We start from the raw sequence: 23478 nt of genomic DNA, 5'->3' as shown, positions 1-23478 counted from the left end.
AGGACACCATCTCTAACCTGAACTGCAGTTCCCAAGAGCGTTCAACCTACCAGCGCTTTGAGGTCATACCAAGGATATAGAGCGCTATATAAATGCCAAGTAACTTAACAGGTAGTTCAAGGAGTGCCCTGCAGTTAAGGGGTAGCCAATGATGCAGTCATTTTATATATTCTATAAGTAGATGATCCCTTAACCAATCCTTCCCCTCGATAGGTTTTGTATTTTGCCAAATAGAATGTCAGATGACACATTGCGGTGCAAGACCTCCGGGTAATGTTTGCAAGTGTGCATGCATATCAGAAGTCTGCCAGTTGACCGTACTTGATTAAATTGAGAATAAATTAGTGTTTTGCCATATTCTAGTAATCTGTTCAGTTATTTGGTCTGTGATGTTTATTTGTAATTCCATCTACCACACAAGACGCTTCACTATTACCCACAGACACTGCTATTTCAACGGTGTCTAGACTATCATTTATAATAACGTTTGCAGGAGTCCCCTGATGAATTACAAGGAGCTTTCTGTAAAATCAGAGATCTTCTTGGCCAAGTCCTCGTTGTGATCACATTTCAAGTGGGTAACATTAGCAATCATATATATATATATATATATACACACACACACATATATACACACACATATACACACACCTATTCTTGTTCCAGGACCGACTATGGTAATAGTAACTGGTTAATTTGCAGAGCAGAAGTTACAAATGTGTCGAGGACAGATTGTTCCTTGATGTACATGAGATCTGTTGGCGAGTGTCTCTCCGCCCTTTGGTTTACTGCCTTAGTCGTGGCTGGTTTGAGCAAATATGGGTGGATTCATCTTTGCGGCAAGAAGAGGAATCCAGAGACACCCGCTACATAAAGGTTGTCTAAAGTCTACATCACAAATAGATTCCTCAGCAAGTATCCCAAAGCAATGTACTGCATCCGGTGACTAGGTCTGTATAAAGAACATGTCTTCAGTAGGGGATGACCACACTGATGGTTCCTCCTTGTCCGGAGAAGCCCTTCTGAAATAATCTGGATCCACATCTGAATCAGTGATCTTGTCGAACTCCAGCTCAGAACGTGTCCTCTTGAGCTAGCCTGGTCCTGGAATCTCATTGAAATTCACCTTGAGGTAGAGAAAACCCTTCCCGATCGGTTGCATGGTTTTCCATTAAGACAGCCTTTTTAGACAGTCTCCAATATCCTTCATGGAATATTCTGACACAGATGGGCACCCTCAGACAATGCCAATGTAATTTGCCTCTGTCAAAATGTTTGATGTACACTACCCCTGTCCTCATTCTCCCAATCCTCCAGATTCAGAGAAGTCAACATTTACTGCATCGATTGCCTGTGGGTACCCTTTTCCTTGCTTGTGTATGCATGCTTTTCCTTCTGTGTTGAGGACGATTGCCCTTGACATTTGAGTTGTAGTGTTGCTCCATTTGTGTTGATGACAGCATCTGCTTTTTTTCTCTACTTCCATCCTGTTTGTGCTTGTGTTATAAACATCCACTCCATCACTAGGGCACTTGTCAACCCGTTTCAGCAAGCCGTTTGAGCCGAGGATTGGATGTGAGGCTTTCCCTACCTGTGCCTGTTGGGGGTCAGAACCAACCACCACACTTGATACCTGGACCTCTAGCTCTGAGGCGTATGTTACCCAATGTTATCTGCACTCAGACATGGGCTTACATTTTTACCACGCCTGAAGCTAGCATCTGCATTCTCAGGGCTAAACTACTATTTCACACCATAGTGTATCATGACAGGGGAACTTGGAATTGCACCATGGGCAGAACTTACATTGTATTCTCTGCAAGGGGATCCAGGTTGACACAACATGTATATCTCCCACCGCTTTCCCGCATGTACACCAACAGTGTAATAGCCACTCTTCCGATTTTAGGCTGAAAGTGGCAGTGAAATGCCACTCCAACTAAAGGTTCTGCAAACAAATGGCAGGTGATGGGGTGTTTGACAATCTGAGGAAATCAGCAGGTGAAGGATTGTGCTAAGTATATGTAGGATACGGATAGTGTGACAGGAAAGCCACCGTCGACTCCCAGTTTTTCAAATTTAAACAATCTATAAAATCCTTCGAGACAACCACTACGGGGACACATACAGACCTTAACAGTAAAGGTAATTAATCAAAACAAAGTTAAGTGATTCAAAAAAGTTCAACAAGACGAAAATCTTGGTCTGCTTAAATGCAAAACATTTATTGGGAGTGTTGTACAAAAAACGTTTCCAGTCAATATGTACTTTACAAATCATTGATAGACATTTGGCATGCATATTGGTCTCAAAATAAAAACATTGAAATGATAAAAGTCTAGATTTTCAAGGTTTTAAAAAGCTCAGTGCGAACATCGCAAGCTGTTTTATGTTTCATCCACTTTTGTTCGTAGGTTTAATTTTAAAAACCTACATTTTAAAAACTGCCATACAAAAGCTCTTCTACAGTAGAATAAACTGGTTTACAGTCATGGTAACCACTGTATATATAGAAAATCAGCTACAATATAACTTGATAAAAAATTACATTAAAATGAAAGTGTTGGTTAAGAAAACAGATCAAATAAGGTAACAATCCTACAACATGTAGCCAAGATTCACCTGGAATGGCTTATTGCTTTATAGTTCATTCCAACTGCTTTTTCAGCCAACAAACAAGTTCTCATGACCAATCATGAGATGAATGGCTCATGTCAAGGGCACATAACTTTAGGCCAGTAGAGCATGGGTGCACAATTGCTATGGTACATTTGGCCCTGAAGCCGATCAAGTCCCATACATTGGGCCAAATTATCAATGCAAATATGCAGGTGGTGGGGAATCGGTTCACAAAGAGTTTAAAAAAACATGCTTTTAAGGTGACATTATTACTTTTTCATTGCAACACATTATAGCTAGCCCTTTTAAAAATGCACATGACGCAAAGATAAAAACTGTACCACTGAGGCTTAACACACCCGATATGACAGACTTAGTGACTTGATTGAGTCAGGCAGCACTACATCATTAAACTAATTTGACTTGGAGGGCCATAAATATGCTCCTAAAGGGCTGCATTTGACCAAAGGGCTGCGTGTTATGTACCATGGTAGTAGGTGGTCATGAAATTATGCAAATTACCTGCACCCATTAATTATGCTAATGCACTGCAGGTTACTTTGTATATTGAACAGACTACATTGGGCAGTCTAAAAATACTACAGCTTGCCAAAAGTAAATGATTTTATTCTGTGCTACCATTGTTGGCAATATGAACACCAGAAACCAATATATTCAAATTAATTCTAAAACCATGTGGTTAAATCTAATAAAAACACGGGGAATTGAAAATTGTTGCATTTGCACATTTTGGAAGGACCAATTTTTACAGTTAGCCATAGCTAACTTTTCACAGCTTCGTTTTTGTGGCAATTTAAGCTAGGTTATAGTAGGTGCTCTTGAAAGTAACTGATTTGTGCTGGCTTTTTCAGGAGAGCACATTATACCTAAGCAATTACATGCAAAAATGTATACAGACCTAAAATAGGAAGCCTAAAGCCAAGCATGTGAGGGGAAATAAGAATTGTTTCCCAGGCTTTTTAAAACGTGATATGGTTCATTTTAGTCCCATTACTATATTATTTTTATCTTACAATCTTGCATTCACTTTTATCCACCACCTGGTTTTCCTGTAAAATCAGCAATCTGTAATACATTAATCTAAAGCCTTCACAATGCATCTCAAATGAAAAGGCCATTAAAAGCGCAGAGGTGTTATCAAAACGGAATATTCAGTGACATTGTCCTTGGCAGCAAGGCATGCAAATGCTGAACATTTAATTTAACGCACGTTGAAGGATTTGTGTACTAAAAATGCAGTAGTGAAAGGACCCACAAAAACTCAAATATTACTTTTCTTTCTGGCAAATACGGCATCACCCAAATAGTGTGCGAGTGACTATTTGGTTTGAAATATGGCTCAAATTATTTACATCGTCAATAATTACAAAATGGCAGCTCAAACAAGCTTTTTTCAGAGGTCACTACTGAAAACCGAAAAACTTAGCCAACTTAATGCAAAAAGGGGACCAGTTGCTTAAGATTTAGATCCAGACGAGGCACTCAGATTTAACCAAGACACAGCTTCATCTAGGATTCATGCGTTTGAAGCACGGTTAGCCTGAAAGTACAGCTGGTATCCAAAATGCAGGCAAGACTTCTGAAATGACTATTTACAGAGTCCGACCAAACTGGCACTTTATTCTGCTCAAAACACGAGCCACTTAACCAATGCTTCTGTGCCTATTTTAGTACACCGGTCTTCCTGCCTCTAGAAAAGTGATTTGCATTCAGTTTCCAGACCGGAGTGATTTATGATGCACATAAGGCGCATCGGCTTGAGACGATTCCAGGATACTTAATACACGACTGAATCAAATATAAATACGGGCTTGCAAATATCACGTCTGCATTTCATGATACAGCTGTATGCAACCCGGCAACGTTTTTTAAACTTTCCTTTTATGCAGGGCTCAAAATGTGTCTGTGGCTATCGATACTCCTGGCAAGTAATACATTGTTTGCTGTACGTGTAGAATTGAAGTGGCGAGTGCCTATTGCTGGCTAGTAGCTGGCAACGTGAAATATTTCACCCTGCTCATATGCAAAAACCATTCTGCTAAGTCTGCTCTGAATCAGAAGGCATCCGAACATAACGGTTAGGTAAATAATCCCGATTTAAGACTACCCACGTGGTTCAGATTAGGGTTCCATAATCAAGGAACACCAGAAAAACAGTTTTACGGAAATCAGGCGACTTGCCAGGCCAATACAAAAAAAATAATTTCGTTTGTTCATCCTGAAAATAGGAAGCCCCTGCAACCAACATGCTGCCACCAAGGTTTAAAGAACCTTGATCATTCCCATGTTAAACCTCCGAACATAATGAACAGCATTGAAGCTTTTGTTGAAGGGATTTATTTTATGTTATTGGTTTCTTTAAAATATTCTATATTCTCAGACAACAAAATGCCCACACGCCACTAATCAATGGCAAATAAAATGGTGTGCTGCGTGCATGATGACTGGCACTCCAGCCAGGGGGCAAAAGATTAAACAGGATTATATCACGCAGATTTACATTTACCACTGATCACATGACTTCAAGGAGGCTCAAAAACATTTGTTCACAGTTTAAAATTACCCAGTGTGTAATTGCTACATAAACCTCTCCAGCAGGAGCTCACAATATGTAGTCATTTGAGAGAGATTAAAACGCTAAACCAGTTCAGGGCTCAATGGAGATCAGCGATAAATCAGCAGGCAACCAAAACAGCCAGACCTTTCCTGAGCTTCAATGTGTACCTGCGTTTGCAAATGACAGTTCAACATTAACAAAACTAAAAGAGCAGCCATAACATTTCTAGACCGCAACAAAGCAGCTTACAATAATTCTAGGCCGTAAATTGACAAATTGTTTCATACAAAGTTTATGAAGCATTAAAACTGAAAAGAAATAACTGCAAAACCCACTTGCTAAGCTGAAAACCACCACTACATAAACAAGGGTGTAAAGCATTAGAACGTTTTCCCAGATTATCCTTTGCTGCAAAATATGCTTTATGCGTCAGTGGAAGCCTATTTTTAGTTAAGCAAGCAGCCTATTCACTTTCTTTCAAATGACCATGTTTGGCACGTTTGATTTTTAGATTCTCGACCACACCAGGTAACAAATCTAAAGACTGGATTCCAAAATTAGAAAAATCTGGAAGGACCCCGATTGACTAGTTCCATTCATGTGGTACAAAAAACAAAAAAAAGAATTATCCTGCAAGACTAAACTTAACTTCAGCCTCCACTACTCAATCTGAACAGGAGCAGGCTACGAAAAAAAGTTTTAGCAGCAGAACATTGGTTAATAGTTTTAAATAAGTAGGGTTAATTGTGAAAAACGTTACATCCTCAATGTGAATTAGTGCACTCAAACCAAAAAAAGAACTCACGTATTACCATTGCTTCTGACCAGGACGTGTTGCTTTAGGATAATGTGCCCTTGTGCCCCCACTAAACGCTTAGGCATTTAGGATTTTAATGAAAACGTAGGTGCTGGACTCGGTGCACTGAAAAGTGATGTGCTTCAAAGCATGTTAGTTTCCATACGTTGCCCAAGAACATGCTCATTATGGGTGAGAAAGGTACATTGCTCCCACTTAGATGATGCTTGGATTCTGCAGATATTACCACAGTGCCTAACATGATTGTGCTTTCCAAGTTAACCTTACAATGGGAACTCGTCACTTGTTTGAATCTCATTCCTGCACTTAACATGTCCTGTGAATATTTAACAGATGTTAAGGAAAGATCCAACTCAGTTGCAAACTGTTAAACCAGAGTGTCAAGCACCTAAAAAATGTAAAATGCACATCACGTGATCCTTAGAAGCAATGTAGTGTAGCTTTGCTTAAATGGCCTTTGCACATGTCTTGAGTGACCAAACAATTGGTGACGGGTGGTAGAAGAGAGGTGGCGCAATACCAGGTTCAGAAATTGGAAATCTGCAGTGGTTTAGCACAAGAAATTACAAACCATTTTGCTACTAAAAATAACCTAGCCAACTATCCTTTCAACTTAAATCCTAAAAAGCTCTGAAGAGCACGTTTCATTTCTCCAGTAGAAACAATGTTAACGATGCATCACCTCCATCAGAGTTTGCATGGCAAAAGTGGAGTTAGACAGGAGTACAAGTCTTGCTGCATTATTGCAGAAAAAGTAGCATTTCAGGGACCAACTATGTTTGTATAAAATTATGCAAAGTATTTTTCAAGTTTGATTGCAATACTTTTGTATTGTTCTCCAAGTGGTTCGAGAAACTGCAGATCAAAACATCTAAGATTCAGATAAAGTTGGTGCTTCATGGGGCACAGCTGGAGGTTACGATTGAGCCAATACACATATTCTACCAACTCCAGTGAGCCAGTTTAAATGCTAGAATAAGCTGTGGGCAATATAAGAGCCAACAGAATCAAAAACAATGTTTCATTACCTTTAAAAACTAAAATGATGCAGTACTTCGCAAAGCAAATTTAGTTTACTTGTAGAATAGAAAACGTTAAAAATAGGATATAAATATATTCTTACATGTGATGTTTTAACATGGTTAGCGGGAAAAACTTCTGTACAGCAATTGAAAGGTGAATTATAAAAATAGCAACCCAATCACAACAGCTGCAATTTGGGAAACAATTACATGTCTGAGAATTTCAATAGGCTATAATTTACAAATAGCATGATTATACAAGACACTGAACAATTTACCTAAACAGGTGAAAATGACAGTCCACACAAATGGCCACTCATTTATAAAACACTAATCATTTGGGTGGAGTTTTACCTGGTAATCTCTACTTAGCACCATTGACATTCCTGAATATTCGGCATCCATTTTTGACCCGTTACTTTCAGCACCCTACTTGCATTTCAGCAAGTTACTTTTCAAAATGGACTAGATGAGATCTGGGAGCCTAACATTTTAGAGTAAACATTTCAAAAAGCCACCCAAGACGACATAAGCAACTACCCAAACATACTTTAAACAGTGCGTAATGAGGAGGGCAGACTTGCTATTGAGAGCTCAAGTACAAATGGTATCATGGACCCCACTCACATATTGAGACAGGTGTTGAACAGGTGGTTCAGAGGAAATTACAATTAAAACTGTCGGCAGAAGTCTTCAAAATGTTGCAGTAAAAGGAGCTAAAAGGAGTTAAAAAGTTCAATGGGCCTGCTCAGGTGTCAAACTGGAGTAGGTACAAGAGTGGGTGAAAAGTAGCTTGATAAACCCTACTGTATTTAGTTACTTTAAAGCATGGTCATGCCCATTACACTTCACAGCACTGGATACAGTGGGTAGGCAGAGGCTAACACCCCAGTTCATTGCAGTAATGTTTTACGACCGCTTATATACATTTGGGACAACACTTAAACAAAAAAGTATGCCAAACTTCTATGCTTTGTTGGGAAGACTACCCTTTAGTTTGTTTCCCCCAACAATTGTCATACTGACTCAGTATCGCTACAAAGGCAAGAAAGGAGCCGAATGAAGTGGCAAGTCACTGTTCTGTGTATTATATTTAGCAATGCATATTAACAGGTTCCTGGTTTTCCCAATGATACAATTAGTGTTTTATTTTAGTTGCAAATATTCCTTGCATTGAAATCAATTTTGGATTCAATTCAGTTTAATATCAGAATAGTCATTAAGATATAGCACAACTGTCGCAAACCAAGGTTTGAGAGCTAGCACTGAGAACCTATCATGATAATGGTGTGAGCCCCATGTTTACACTGCTGTCAAAGATCCAAATGTATATAAAAAAAACCAAAATAAAAGTGGTGTAAAAAGACAAAAGAAAAAACAGTTCGTAGAGATCTATTTTCGCTGGCTAAGCACGTGGATGCTCAAAGCAATATAAATGAAGCCAGCAACGAGGATTCTGCTCCATGAAATCGTGCTCCTTTCTTTCCTCGAAAAACTATTTTTAGAACAGTGTCAATAAAAATGATTCATCATCCAATAGTGTTTTCTGGAGGATTGAAGGACGAGCGTTTAAAAGCTGGCAGTTTCCTTGAATTAAAACTTTTTTTTACAAAAATGTAACACGAGTAAAATTATAAAGGAGACATACAAAAATAGTTCAGTGGCTCCAGCGGAGAAAAATGCAAACAAATCAAAGTCCTCCAAAATGTCATTGAAAATTTCTTTACATCACAAAACAGCCTCTCGATGTTGTCCGGGGATCACCCTAAAAATAAAAGATACAAGTCCTCATTAGAACATGGACTTCAATCAAATAGATTTCAATGTAATCCAGCAGGCAAACTAAGCACCAATAGCATTACAAAACACCCACTTCTGCATTTTCAATGCACTTCAATTAACAGTGCAGTAACTAAGGCAAAGGAACCTTATTTGCCTACAGACACTTACAGATTAAATAAAGGTAAATCCATACGACACTGAGCAGGACAGCTTCCCGCTGGTGAAGCATAGAGCTTGACAATATCCAAGAGCTTTTAAGCCTCCAGGAATAGGTACCTGCACTTAAAAGTTAAACTGGACAATGCCCCCAAATAACGTTTAGCCCTATGGGCTAAAGGGATACAAGGCGGAATATAATCCAAAAGGTGGATGTGCTTAGTCCGCAAGAGATTTCTAGGGGAGCTCAGATGTGGCTTGGTGCATTGGGGGAAATCTACATTAGTCACATTTTCTTAATACAATTTACTAAGGAGGAACCAGCCCTGCTCAATTCAAGATTGAGGGGAGAACCTGGAATCAGAGTGCTTCGACGTTATTGGCAAGCACGCCAATGCGTGTTCAATGTCAAGTGATTTTCTATACTCTGGCCTGGTGGGCAGATTTATAGAAGGCCAACCTATATTGTGACAGGGGAGATGTAGCCAAACCAGTTCAAGGTAGCAGTGACGAGGGTCTAGGCTAAGTCTCAATTGCTGAGTATGTGAGGGGTCCACAATGAGTACACACAATGGGAAACCCAGATTACACTTAAACAGCATATGACAATGCATTACTTACCGTAAAAGCATTTCTGATGGTTGTATCTGCTTAGATTCACATGCTGTGCATAGGTCCGACATCCAGTGGTCACTGCGGAGTATTGCATTTTGTTTTTCGTAGTCGAAAAGGGGACCGTCGACAAGGCGTGTCTGTAACACTATCCCTATAGTGACGTGTGTTGTACCCACAATCCCTCACACGTCGAGGTCCCTCTGTTTGTATTTTTCTGCCCTGAGGGAGCCTTCTAGACGTGAGCGAGTACAGAAAAGAGAAATATAGGAAAGGATGTCTATGTTCCTTCCATCCGAGCGGTGAGGAACGGCGGGCACATGTGAATCTAAGCAGATACAACCATCAGAAATGCTTTTACGGTAAGTAATGCATTGTCTTCTGATGTTTGTTAATCTGCTTAGAATCACATGCTGTGCATAGACTAGCGAGCAGTACCCGGAGTTGGCGGTGGGTTATGGGAAGGAACAGTAGAGAAAAGATGTCTTAATACTGCCTGTCCCACCTGTGAGTCAGATCTAGTGTGCATCTAGACAGTAGTGTTTTGTAAAGGTGTGCACAGAACTCCAGGTAGCCGCTTTGCAGATGGACTCAAGGGGAACATTTGCAATGAATGCTATGGAAGCCCCAGTGCCTCGAGTGGAATGTGCTCTTGGCTTGAAGGGTAGTTCTCTCTTAGCAAGAGTGTAACAGAGAGTGATGCATTGAACAATCCATCTAGATATAGTGGACTTAGAGACCGCATCTCCTTCTCTTCCTGCTGCCACCGAGACAAAGAACTGATTAGTCTTTCTCAGTGTTCTGGTTCTTTCCATGTAGAACATGACCGCTCTGCGTACATCTAGTGTATGCAGACTTTTTTCTCCCAAGCTGGAAGGGTTTTGAAAGAACGTTGGTAGTTCTATAGATTGGTTTACATGGAATTTCGAGATGAATTTCGGTGCAAACCTTGGGTGTGTGCGAAGAACCACCTTATCCTTGTGAACTGTTACGAAGGGGTCTAGTACAGAAAGAGCCTGTAGTTCACTTACTCTCCTAATGGAGGTGATAGCTATTAGGAAAGCAGTCTTAAAAGTGAGGTATTTAAGAGTTGCCTTGTGCATGGGTTCGAAAGGAGTGCCCATGAGTCTAGAAAGTACCACGTTTAAGTCCCATCCGGGAGCTGGGTTAGCTATCGGGGGGTGTATTCTCTTTACCCCTTCCATGAAGGCCTTGATAACTGGTATCTTCCACCACGACACTAAGTTGGGAAGTGGTGTATGCAGAAAGTGCCGCTAGGTGGACTTTAATGGAATTAAACACTAGACCTGAATCCAGTAAATGGGTCAAGTACAGAATAATGCTAGTGGCAGAGCAGTCAACCGGGTTGATGTTCTTACTTCTACACCAGATGACAAATCTTTTCCACTTGCTAGAATAGCAGTGGCGAGTATTAGGTTTTCTGGCTTCCCTGAGGATGTCCATACATCTCTGAGGGAGATGTAAATGTCCAAATTCTATGATCTCAGGAGCCAGGCTGCTAAGTTCATGGTCTGAGGGCATGGATGCAGTGTCCTGCCCTTGTCTTGTGACAGCATGTTGTACGGGCAGGGAAGTTTCATTGGGGGAGATGGGGACATCTCAATCAAGTGAGCGAACCATGGCTGCGGGGCCACTAGTATCATGGTAACCTGCTCCTGGTGCATCTTGTTCACCACTTTGTTGAGGGGAGTCGGGGGAAAGGCGTGAACAAATTTCCCTGACCATTGAATCAACAGACCGTTCCCCTTGGACTGGTTCTGGGGGTACCTGGAGGCGTAACTTCGGCATTGTGAGTTCTCCAGGGCTGCGAACAGGTCTATTTCTGGGAATCCCCATTACGTGAAGACGTCTGAGACTATGTCTTCGTGCAATTGCCATTCGTACTCTTTGGGCAGGGGGAAGTCTCTGCTGAGTTTGTCTGCTAGCAGATTGAGTTCCCCTGGTACATGTTGTGATAGTGGAGAGCCCACTTCCATATATTCTGGGACAGCTTGGACAGTCCTGGAGAGTGAGTGCCCCCTTGCTTGTTGAGATAGTACATGGCTGTGGTGCTTTCTGTGAGGACCATCACTGTCTTTCCTTGTAAGTGTTCCTGAAAGGCTTTCAGCGCTTTGAACACTGCTAGTAGTTCCAGCAAGTTTATATGCTTGGATGCTAAGCTCGGAGTCCACACTCCGTGAGCAGTCTGATGGGATAGGTGAGCCCCCCCCATCCTGTAAGGGATGCGTCTGTGGTTAGAGTGGCTTCCACTGCGGGTGTGGCAAGTTTTCCCTAATAACAGGTTTTCCTTTGTCCACCACCGTAGCGAGAGAACCAAGGCCTGCGAGACCACCACTAGATCGTCCCCATTGTCCGCTGGCCTGACACCACTGGCTGTAGAGCCACTCTTGCATTGGGCGCAGGCGCGCGTGAGGTACCAAATAAATACATGACGCCATCATCCCTAGCAAGCGCATTGCTTTGCGTACCGTCACCTCTCGCCCTGCCACATAATGGGGGATCTGAAACAGCATGTGTTGGACCCTCTCGTTGGAGGGGAAGACAAGGTCGTCCTTTGTTTGAATTAGAGCCCCTAGGAATTGTTTGATTTGGCTGGGGTCTAAGCTGGACTTCTTTTCGTTGATGGAGAAGCCCACTTGGGACAAAAGGTCTACGGTCTTTTGGGTATTGGAGAAGCATGTTTCGTAGGAATCCCCTGTTATGAGCCAGTCGTCGAGGTAAGGGTAAACCGGGATGGATAATCTGTGCAGGTGGACCGCTGCCACTGCCAGTACTTTCGTGAATACCCTTGGTGCAGATGCTATCCCGAAGGGTAGTACTCTGAACTGGTAGTGTTTGTTCTCTATCTTGAACCTGAGGTATTTTCTGTGCGCTGGCAACATTAAAATATGAAAGTATGCATCTTTCATGTCTAGTGTTGTCATGTAATCCCCTTGTGATAAGTGGGATTACTTCCTGCAAGGTCACCATACGAAACTTTTGGGGTTTGACAAACTTGTTCGCTGGCCGCAGATCTAATACAGGGCGCATGGTTAAATCCTTTTTGGGTACAAGGAAGTACACTGAATAAATACCTTCTGTTACCTGAGATAGGGGGACAGCCTCTATAGCTTCTTTTTTCAGTAGCTCTTCTACTTCTTGAAGAAGAATAGTGAGGTGTTCCGGTGTCATGCGTCGGTTCCGTGGGGGTCTGTATTTCGGGGAACCGTTGAATTCGATGCAGTATCCGTGGGCTATGGTGGATAATACCCAGCGGTCTGACGTTATTCCCTCCCATGCTGAAAGGAACGATGTTAGCCGGCCCCCGCCCGGTGATGCATGGGAGGGGACCCGAATCTTCGGGTCATTTGTTGGTATTGGGTGTAGGGCCTTTGGAGCTGGAGCCGCGACCTCTTCCTTTGCCACGACGTTGGCCTCTTTGACTGAACTGGGTGCTTTGGTTAGAGGGCCAGTTGGTAGAGTAAAATTGATGTTGGCTTTGCTGCTGGCGTTGGCCACGAAAGGAGCGTCTATTGCCATAGCTGCGTCTGTTAGGTGGCCTAGAAATTTGGTCAAGAGTCTTGATGGTATCAAACTCTTTCTTCGCATGTTCTAGTGCCTCATCAACTGCTTTCCCAAACAGATGTGTTTGTTCTATGGGCTTATTTATCAGGGAAGCCTGGGTTTCCGGCTTAAATCTCGAATTGCGCAGCCAGACATGGCGTTTGAGAAGTATTCCCTGAACCAGGGAACGGCCAGCCGTCTCTGCGGCACCTAAGGAGTTTTTTACGATGCCCTGGTTTACAAGAGTTCCCTCTGAGATTATAGCTAGCAGGCGTGAACGCAGGGGTTCTGGTGCGTCCTCTGCTTCGCTGCGCAGCTTGCTCCACTGTGCATCTGCGTAGCTAGCTAGTAGGGAATTGTTATTTGCAATCCTAGTAGAGAAGGCGGCGGAGGTCGTGATTCTCTTCCCAAGTGCGTAGAGCTTCTTGCCCTCTTTGTCAGGTGGTGCCTCACTAGTGGATAGTGGTACCACCGCTCTTTTTCTTGTATTAGTAACTACAAGGGAGTCCGGAATAGAATGTCCCCTGATGTGCAAAGTGTCAGAGGACGAAGGGCTGAAGAGCTTTTCTATCCGAGGGTTGACCCCTCTGACTAAAGCCGGATTGGAAAGGGAAGGAGTTATTCTTCTCCTTATAGAAGCCAGGAGCGGAATAGACTGACTGACCGGGGCTTTTTCTTTAATAACTTTTTCTACAAAGTCTATGTCCGGAAGAGTCTCCCCGGTGTCTATTTCAAAATGCGCTGCTTCCTTGCGCAATAGTGCATTAAGTGAAGGTTGGACATCTATGGGGGAGGTGTTTCCAATAGGTGAGTCCTTGGGAGGAGAAGGGTGAAAGACATCAGGGTCTGAGTGCACTGATGGGGATTGCCAAGGCTGCACTGATGGGGAGTGCCAGGGCTGTGAGGTAGCTGTATCTTCTTCAAAAGCTCCTGCACTAGTGTAAGGGTCTTCTTCAAACCTCTCTTCCTCATCTTCTTCCTCTCCACCTAAACGCTCATCTTCCTGGAGGTATTGCTCCTCTTCAGTGAGGTCATATGCGTCTGTAGAAGGGGGAAACAGCCTAGGAATCTTGACCCTAGGGTCAACCTGGGTCCATTCTCTTGGTCTTTTGGGTGTGGGTGGGTTTTGGCTACCCAAAAACCTTTCCATTTTTTCCATACAAGAATGGAGTCTTTCAAGGGTCTCATGGGGAACCCCTGAATAGTCTAGAGGGGGGAAATCAGTGTTTTCACCTTCCAAACGCTTAGAACGCTCCCACAACGTCGATGAAAGGTTTCCGTCGCCCTCAGAAAAGCCCTCCGGTAGTTCAGAAGTGCCTTTAGATGAAGGGGGCAGTTCCTGGCTACTCTTGTGCTTTTTCGGCGTTTCTATATCTTTTGGTGCGGTATTCGACGTCTTTCGTCGTCCGCTTACGTTTGTTCTCGGAAACAATTCTCGCCAGGCTCTCGACGACGAGTTCGTCAGTCGAGGGTTCTGGAGTCGGCGTTGCCTGCGTTACGCGTTGTTTCTCGACGGCCGCTCTATGGAGCGTTACGTCGGATGTTTGAGGTAGCGCCCGTGTTAGACGAAAGCCCAATCGCTGGTCGCGGCTGCGTTTGCGGGTGGGGCTTGAGACCCTTACGGTCTGAGGTCGACGCCGGAGTGACCTGCGTCCCCTTTGGCGCTGATGGATCCTTCGTCCTCGACGAAGAGCCGTGGGTTGTGTGCTTAGGCCTATGGGGTCTGTGTGCGTCCTTGTCGCCGGGGTGTTCATCCCCATAAGCAGGGCGTGAGCCGAGCCAGTCGGGGCCGGACGTTGAGGAGCGCGAGCGCTCCTTCTGGGGGTTAATGACTTCCGAAACGGACGTCGAGTTATCACCCTCCTCGTCACTTTCTGTAACAGCAGCGGCGGGTGAGGAAACTGACTTCGACATAGCGTAGTCCGCCCACCTCTTAACTCTCCGTTCTTTAAGAGTTCTTGGTTTCAAGAGCTTACAGGCCGCGCAGCTGTCCTCTTTATGATCGAGGGGCAAGCAACGATTACAGAGCTTGCGTTTGTCCTTCCAAGTGTATTTGCCCCTACAGCGTGGGCAAAACTTAAAAGGTGTCCTCTCCATAGCTGAGGCAATAAAAACTGGTGATAACCCCAAGGGAAAGATAGGGGAGAAAGAAAGACATTCTCGACGAGAAGAGAAAAGTTCAAAACCCCACTCTCCCTACTGTATGTTGGCCGGCGAGGCCTGGCCACGTGTTCGGCACCGCCGAAGGATCTCCTCCGTCTCTTCCCCTCCGTCGAAAACTTGCTCGGCGGAGAAACAGCTTCACAGCTAACGTCGAGGGGAGGGATCTTTAACAATAAGTATATATTAAGGACCGAGGTCCGTAGTAAGTGTTTTGCGATGTCTCTCTAGGAGCTCCGCGTAAGGCGACCATAAGCTGGGCAGAAAAAAAACAATCTGAGGGACCTCGACGCGTGAGGGATTGTGGGTACAACGCACGTCACTATAGGGATAGTGTTACAGACACGCCTTGTCGACGTCCCCTTTTCGACTACGAAAAACAAAATGCAATACTCCGCAGTGACCACTGGATGTCGGACCTATGCACAGCATGTGATTCTAAGCAGATTAACAAACATCAGAAATAAAGTTATTTATAGCCAAAGACTATGTAAAATGACAGGTAGAAATATCACAACACTAATAGATTACATATATGCAGTCACTGGTTGAGGGCATAATACAAATCAAACCCCTGTAAAATAAAGTAACGATTTTCTTAAACTCCAAATTAGTTAACCCTAACTTCAAAAGTCCTTAAGTTGTCTGGGGCCTTATGCCCACAAGTTCAGGAAAGTTTGACAGCTTGTGAAGCTGCTAAAAAAAAAAATTAAGGTAGGGTCTCTGGGGTCCAGTGAACAATTACAAGGGTTAGAGGACAAAGTAGTCTAATAGGAGTGTCCCCAACTTTCGGAATGCTTGTGCCAGCAAGCTATGGTAAAATCAAAGTACATTAAAAGTTTTGTAAAAGTTAGGAAAACTTGGAGCGTTTAGGGGCAACTGTAACTTAGCCCCATACTCCGATTCTTCCCCAGTCTTGGCAGGTCAATGGAAGGAGGGTCTGAGGTTGCTTTTCCCACTTTCAGTCGCAGTCCTCGATTCGCAAGGGTTGCAGGTTCGGCTGAAGAATGCAGCAAAACTCGATGCAGGACCCCTCTCAGGACTGGACTTGGGCCAGGTACGCCATTTGACAGTGGTCAGTCACTGCAGCATGGCGACGCAAATGACCTCACTTGTCACGGTCAGACTTTCCCTCCTATGTAGAGTTCACTTGAAGCTAGAACTGTGGAATTTCGGGGAGGTCAAGTCTCATCGGACAAGCCAAGGATCCCCAAGTTCTGAGTCATAACTCGGAACGGCGACAGCATGGTAGCTTAAACTCTGAGCTGGTCAGACACAGGACGGTCCCAGGAAACATCCGAAGGCTGTTCTTTGCAGGGTACCAAACAGTCATCAGGAATGGATGTTGCCTCCACTAAAAGGATTGCAGCTCCTTTGCAGGACAGCTGAAGATCACAATCAAGATAGGGCTCCACCAGAAAAGCAGTAGAAGTTTGACACCAGGCCTCCTTCAGACAGGTCTCTGTTGACTTCACGGGTCTCACAGCTGGACAGGAGTCTTGGCTCCTTCAGATTACATCAGGATCTCTAGAATGGGTAGGGGTTTCCTTATCCAAAAAGCCAGGTAAGAGCCGAAACTACCACTAGCCAAAAGCAGGACTAGCCACACCCCAGAAGTGGTCCAATCAAGACCACTGGTGGGAACACTGATGCATAACACCCGGACACAAACTAGTTTGTGAATTGGGACCAGACAGTCCCAGCCCACATCCTGGCAGCAAAAACAGCCCTCCAAAAGCTTTTGCTTTCCCAGGCACTGGAAGTAAATAAACAATTTCCTGGCCGCATAGGCCAGGAAGGCGGCTAAAGAACAAGTGAAAAACAATGTGTTTGGACATTAGCCACAGTTATTCGCCAAATGCAGTAAGGGTAAAACCCAAGCACCCGGATTATTTTTTTTTTTGAAAAAGGTAAAAAGTCACTGCTGCAACCAGCTTGTACATTTAGCACACCTAGCGTAACAACATTAGTGTTAGTCTACAGCAAAAGAAGTGGACCCCATTGTACCACATTATCACAAGACTAAGGGAAACAATGTTTCCCAGTAGTGACCATTTGAAGAACATGTTAGTTTCCCCATAAGATGAGCAAGAGACGATGTACTGAAGCCGCTGGGTAGGTGGTCAATTGGGACATCAAGTTGAGGGAGAATCCCAGCCTGTGAGGGGAGTGGCAGGTGACCGAGATGATCCAGGACTTGCTCGGGAGAGCGTGCCCTGATCAACCAATCGTCCAGGTAGGGGTACATGTGAATCCCCCCTCCTTTCCTGAGATACGCTGCCAGCACCATTAGCTTGGTGAAGACCCCCGGGGTGGAGGTGAATCCCAACGGCAGGATCCGAAACTGAAAGTGAGAGTCGCCGACTGCGAACCTCAGGTACTGCTTGTGCTTGGGATGAATCGGCACATGAAAGTAAACGTCCTTGAGGTCGAGAGACACCAACCAATCCTGAAGTTGAAGGGCCTGGAGGACTTGTGTAACCATCTCGAACTTGTCCTTCATGAGGAGCTTGTTCAAACCACGCAAGTCCATGATGGGTCTCAATTCCTCCCCCCCCCCCCCCCCAGTCTTTTTTCAGGATCAAAAAATATGGGTAATACCATCCCTTGTTCCTCTCTGCTACAGGCACCAGTTCTATGGCGCCTTTCTCCAGCAGGAATTTGATTTCCTGCGCAAGGAGCGGATCCAGACTCTTCAAAGAGATTCCCTGGTGGATTGTCGTGAGGCCTCTGCCGAAAAGGAAGACGGTAGCTGTGGGCTATGATCTCCAGAACCTACACATCTGAAGTAATGGCACGCCATTCTACAAGATGCTGCGCCAGCCTTCCCCCAATCGGCGAACAATGGGATATGGCCTCATGACTGAGTTGAAGCGGCTGCCGCAGTGCCTCAGGGCAAAGAGGCAATTGCTTGAGCTGACTTGGCTCCTCGAGTACCCTATTTTCCACCTCTGGTACTCCTACGTTGGCCCCTTTGACTGGCCGCTCCCCTCGATCTACCAAAGGACGAGCAGTATCAAAAGGAACCTCCCCTCCATTGCTGTCCCCTAGGACGAAAAGGCGGAGGTTGGCGAACTGCAGTGCTGAACGACTTCCCTGCAGCCTTTGAGGTCTGCAACCTCTCAAGGCTCTCGCCAGCCTTGCTGCCAAAAAGACGGACACCATCAAAGGGCATGTTGAGAAGCCGGGCTTGTACGTCAGGAGCAAACCCGACTTCCGCAGCCATGACATCTGCGCACCACGGTGCGCGCCGCCATGGACCGGCTGACAGTCTGCCATGTCCAGACCCGACTGAACGGATTCACACATGGCATCCTTGCCATCCTGAACAATGGCAAGAAAACCATCCTGTTCCTCCCCTTCAGGAATATGTTCAGCCGCCAAAGAGACAATTCCACAGAGTGAGTGAAATGTGCTAAAGCACACATGAGTAGCTGCCTGTAAAGCCATACCCCCGGAAGAAAACACTTTCTTCGCCCAGCCATCAAAATGTTTGTCGTCCCTATCGGGAGAGATGGTAGTGTACGACGCCCGCTTTGCCGGGGCCGTAGCCACCTGCACCACCAAACTCTCTGGAGTGGGGTTTGGTCAAGTAGCAGGGGTCACTACTGGCTGGACGGTATTTTTTTGGCAACTACATGCTCACTTCTGTGAGACTCTAGAGCAGTCCAAGCCGCCTCTATCCTGCTCAGTAAAGCCATATGAAATGGCAGCACTGGGTGGACACTGGTCAAGGATACCCGTCAGGTCATCCTGCAGACAATCCACTGGAGTACTCCGTCACCCTCGACATGAGGCGCCTGTACGAAGATTCAGCATGTGAACCAGGCTCGGGCCTGCCAAACTCAACCTCCAGGGAGGCATCAAAACCACTGGCGTTGTACAAAGACTGACGCAGGTCTTCCAACTGGCTATGACCAGATAGCAGGTCGTTAGGAACCTCTTCAGGTACCAAACCTTCCTCAGATCCCTCATCCACCTCAGCTATAATCCAGAGGCTGGAATAAATCCCTGGATGAGGGCACAAAAAAGGTTCAAATACAGGCCTCTGACTTCTTCAGGGCCTTCCTCAGTTTTCCCACTGATGCACGGGGTACCTCTGGTAAAGCATCCACAAAAGGCGTGGAGGGCTTCGACGGAATCTGCGCCGATGGCTTCAACATAGGCCTCGAGGGCAGTTCCCCAAGCATGTCCTTCAATGGCCTTGGCGCCGATGGCAAGGACTTCCTTGGAGGCGCAACCTCGAGAGTCCCTCGACGGACATGGCGCCGATGACTTCTTAGAAGACCTCACAGGTTCCGCCAGTCTCAAGGGCTGGGACCTGGAGCGGGCATGGCAGGAGCGCTCCACCTTGTCCTATCAGGACCACGACCACCGGCCGGCACGAGCGGAATCATCCCTTGACTAACTCCTTGACCAATTGGTGCAACCTCAAGGACGGTCGTCCAGGGGGATCTGGTGTAGCGGGAGATAGCATCCAGATGAAACATGGAGGCGTGGGCCAGTCCCAATTTCGCCAACGACAGCAAATATGGACGTACCCGAGGATCTTTGACCCTAAGTGGGTCAATCTTCTGGGAACAACACCAAATAGCAAATCTCTTCCACTTGAGTCCGTAGCATTTCAAAGTAGACTATGCTCTAGGCTTGACGAGAACTTCCTTGCAGAATGCCAGGAGATCATAGCCACCGAATTATAGTGCTGCAGGAGCCAGCCCTTCAGGCTCAGAGACCCTGGTGAAGAATGGAGTCTCCTCCCGGGCAGGAAGATCTGTGACCACTGCAGCTTGACTGGTGGTGCCGCTGAAATACTAAGGTCTCGTTACCAGATCTGCCCCAGCCACGCCGGTACGACGAGGATCATCCGGTACAGACACCGTTTGAGTAGACGGATGACTCGAAGCAGCAATGCATACAGAAAGAGGCCTTCCCGAAGGAATTGGAATGTATCCCCATGTGCCCCCTGCTGGCAAACCTGCAGCACTTTGCGTTTGTCGCCGTCACAAACAAGTCGATCTGGGCATTGCCCCATTTTCTGAATAGATTCTCCACTAGGTCCTGCCAAAGCTTCCGCTCGTGGCACAAGTGAAATTCCCTGCTCAGTCGGCGGCCGTGTTCCCGACTCCTCCCAGATGAAACTGAACGAGGAACATCCCTGACCGACGGCCCAAGTCCTACGGTTCTTTGTGGAGTGCCGGGGGCCTGGTGCCCCCCTGCTATCTGATAACATTGTGGTGGTATCGTCTGGGAAGACCCACACCACTTTGCCCTTGAGGGACAGCAGGAACGATTTTAGGGCCCAAACCACCGCCCGTAGCTCCAGCGTGATGTTGTGCAAGGTTTTTTCCTCCGGCAGCCACAGGCCTCTGGCGTGAAGACTTACGGTGTGGGCTCCTCATCCTTCCAGGGAGGCATCTGTCGTTAGTCTCCTGATGTGGTAAGGCCTGGAAAACCACGCCTCGGTCAGATGAGAATACAAGCCCCACCATCTTATCGCCAGACGGAACCCCTCGTCAAGAGCGATCTTGTCCTGGAAGCTTCTGGACACCTGAATCCAATGGGCGTCGAGGAACTCCTGAAGTGGCCGCATCCATAGCCTGCAGAGTCTGATGAGATAGATGCAGGACATCATGCTGAGCAGAGACTTGATGGCCCTCACTGTGGCGAACTTCAGAGCGAGCAGCCGTTGCACCTTGCCCGGGATGGCAGCCACTCTCCTCCGATGGGGACGCCAGGCATGACACTTTTGAGCTGTTTTAGGATCCCAGGAACAGCGCGTCCTGCGATGGTCTCAAGCAGGACTCTGCATAATTCACTGAGAACCCCAGATCAGTCAGTAGGCCGACGGTCCTTGCCGTGTGGTCGACTGTGATGCTCCTTGTTAGGCAAGATTGTATGCAGTACCCTTAGGGTGCACTACAACAACCCTGACCACCTGGCAGTAGTAACCCAACCTTTGGTACAAGTCTGTACTACACAGGTTGGTAATGTGGCCCAATAGCCAGACTTATCTCAAAAGGGGTCAATGTGAGCTGTAGAGGAGTTGGAGGTTCACAGTGATAAGTATTCAAGCAGACACAGCGTTTCTTGATAAAACAATTATTAATTTACCAGTCAGTTCAACAAGTTACTCTTACCTGTAACGTTCTTTCGATGGGATGGTCCGACGAGGTATTCCATATCTATGACAGTAATCACCGCAGCACAGCTGTGGTGATTACTGTCAGATATGGAATACGTCAGAGGACCCAATCCCCTCGAAAATATAAGCCTTCTTCAGAAGGGAGCACTGTAAAACACCACATAAATATACGTCAAAATTACACAATCTTAGTTCAAAATCAGTAAATACCCATTTGGTATGGCATACAGCAGAGACCTACACCCACAGGTGCTAGGGTGCTGTTGACATTAATGTATTACTGTTGGCATTCAGAATTAGTAAGAGCATGCAAGATACCAAAAATATTTAAGCAGGCAATACTTTCAGATGCCCCATAAGTCAGTTTAAAACAGGCTGAGCCAAAGTCAATAGTCTATATGGTCTGAAGCACTTTGAAGATGGGTAGAAGAGTCTTTGCACAATGTTTCAGAAGTCTTTGAAGAGAAAGATGAATCAATGTAGGGACACAAGCCGTTACACTTGCGAGTGGTAGAAGATGCAAGCAACTCTAGTAAGACGCAAGTTTAGACTTTGTACAGTACCTTTCAAATGAAGAAAAGATGCAGCAGAGGACTTGTTCCTGTGCAGCTCTCAGTCGGGGGGGACAAGAGTGAGGACGTGGGGGGGTTTGTGGGGGGGACACCTGTACTGCACTGCACTGGGACTGTCAAAACTCGCAATTGGCAAACTTCACTTTCAGCGTTTCAGCTCCTTGCAAATGGCAACACTGTGGTTCCTGGCTGCCGAGATGGACCTTCCTTGCTTCTGGGTTCCTGCACTCTTGAGGGGGCTCGTGCAATCCTGCTTCCTGTGAGTCGGGAGGATCTTCCTGGAGCTCTTGACCAACTTACACACTAACTGGTGTTCCTCTCCCTGGCTCTACGGTTTCCAGCAGCAACTCTGGAAATTCAACCAGCTCCGAGGTGGATGTCCAGGTGGCTTACTTTGAAGTTGATTGGTCCCAAACTCAAGGGGAGAAGTCGCCCTTGCAGGGGCTTCTCTGTCGATGTGAACTTGGCGTTTCGGCACTGCTCAGGTCTTCACTGGGCAAACCGGTCCAGGAGTTGCAGAAGGTGTCTTGTGCAAGTTCTTCTTCGGTTCCTTCATCCAGTGGTTGACTGCCTTCCAAGCCAAAAGACTTGCCTTTTATTTATTTAAATTTTTTATTCCATTTGGTTTAATCAGAATTTAAAACCTTTACAAAATTGACAAAATGAGTAATAAAACAGTAAAACTAAAACAAATCATTAAAACATCCAACAGAAAACAGTCATTGAGTAAGATCCAATATGTAAAAAAGAATATTTGATAATTCTGAATTGTTAAAAAAATAAAGTTAGAACTTTGATACAACATAAGGAAAAAATGTATCAATACAAATAAGTATTAAGTATAGCCTAAAGCAACAACAACATTTTCTGACAAATTCAATATTTTTCGATAATGCCTAAAATTAAGATTTGTAAATCGCATAGCGGCCCGGGGGCATCGAGTTGCTATCACAGAGGGTTTGCTTAACATACATAAATGAGTCAAAAAACATCACAGCAAATTGACAATGGGTGCATATATAAAGCGATGGAAGGTGTGGTAGTCAGTTACAGCAACAGGCGGTGGTGAGGTGGCTAATTGAACTATTTAGTTTTTAGCAGTTTGCGGAAGACTTGATGATTCTTCATTTCTGAGTGCAGTGGGAAGAGCGTTCCAATTCTAGGGGGCAAGATGTTGGAAGCTGGATCCTCCAGCTTTTGTTCATTTGAAGGTGGGGACATAGATCTGGTTCGAGAGATGTGTTCTGGTGGGTCTAGCTGTAGGGTTGCGGGTGATCCTTTCTAAGAGGTAGGGAGGTGTGAGATGACAGGCACTTGTGGGTGATTGCCATTGCTTTGAAGAGGATGTGTTCTCCGATAGGGTAGCCAATGCGCCTCTAACCTGGCCTGTGAGACGTGTTCCCTTTTGGGAATGCGCAATGCTGCTCCAAGTGTACCGTTTTGTTTTATTTGGA

The 23478-nt window shown here is 45.3% G+C and overlaps 1 protein-coding gene across 4 annotated transcripts in view; it reads right to left on the bottom strand.

Moving 5' to 3' along the window:
- Positions 1 to 2198: 2198 nt before the first annotated feature.
- LMNB2 (lamin B2) overlaps positions 2199 to 23478 on the bottom strand; it is a 162025-nt gene continuing 140745 nt past the window's right edge. For all 4 annotated transcript variants that reach the window (XM_069649601.1, XM_069649600.1, XM_069649603.1 and 1 more), the window contains one exon: positions 2199 to 8801. In XM_069649601.1, coding sequence (XP_069505702.1) covers positions 8760 to 8801 — 42 coding nt within the window. In that variant the 3' untranslated portion in view covers positions 2199 to 8759. The remainder of the gene's footprint in view (positions 8802 to 23478) is intronic.

The sequence above is a fragment of the Ambystoma mexicanum genome, chromosome 1p, assembly GCF_040938575.1.
Source record: "Ambystoma mexicanum isolate Mex_15411 chromosome 1p, UKY_AmexF1_1, whole genome shotgun sequence".
In the NCBI taxonomy this organism is placed as follows: Eukaryota; Metazoa; Chordata; class Amphibia; order Caudata; family Ambystomatidae; genus Ambystoma; species Ambystoma mexicanum.
This window is presented reverse-complemented; position numbering and strand designations above follow the sequence as displayed.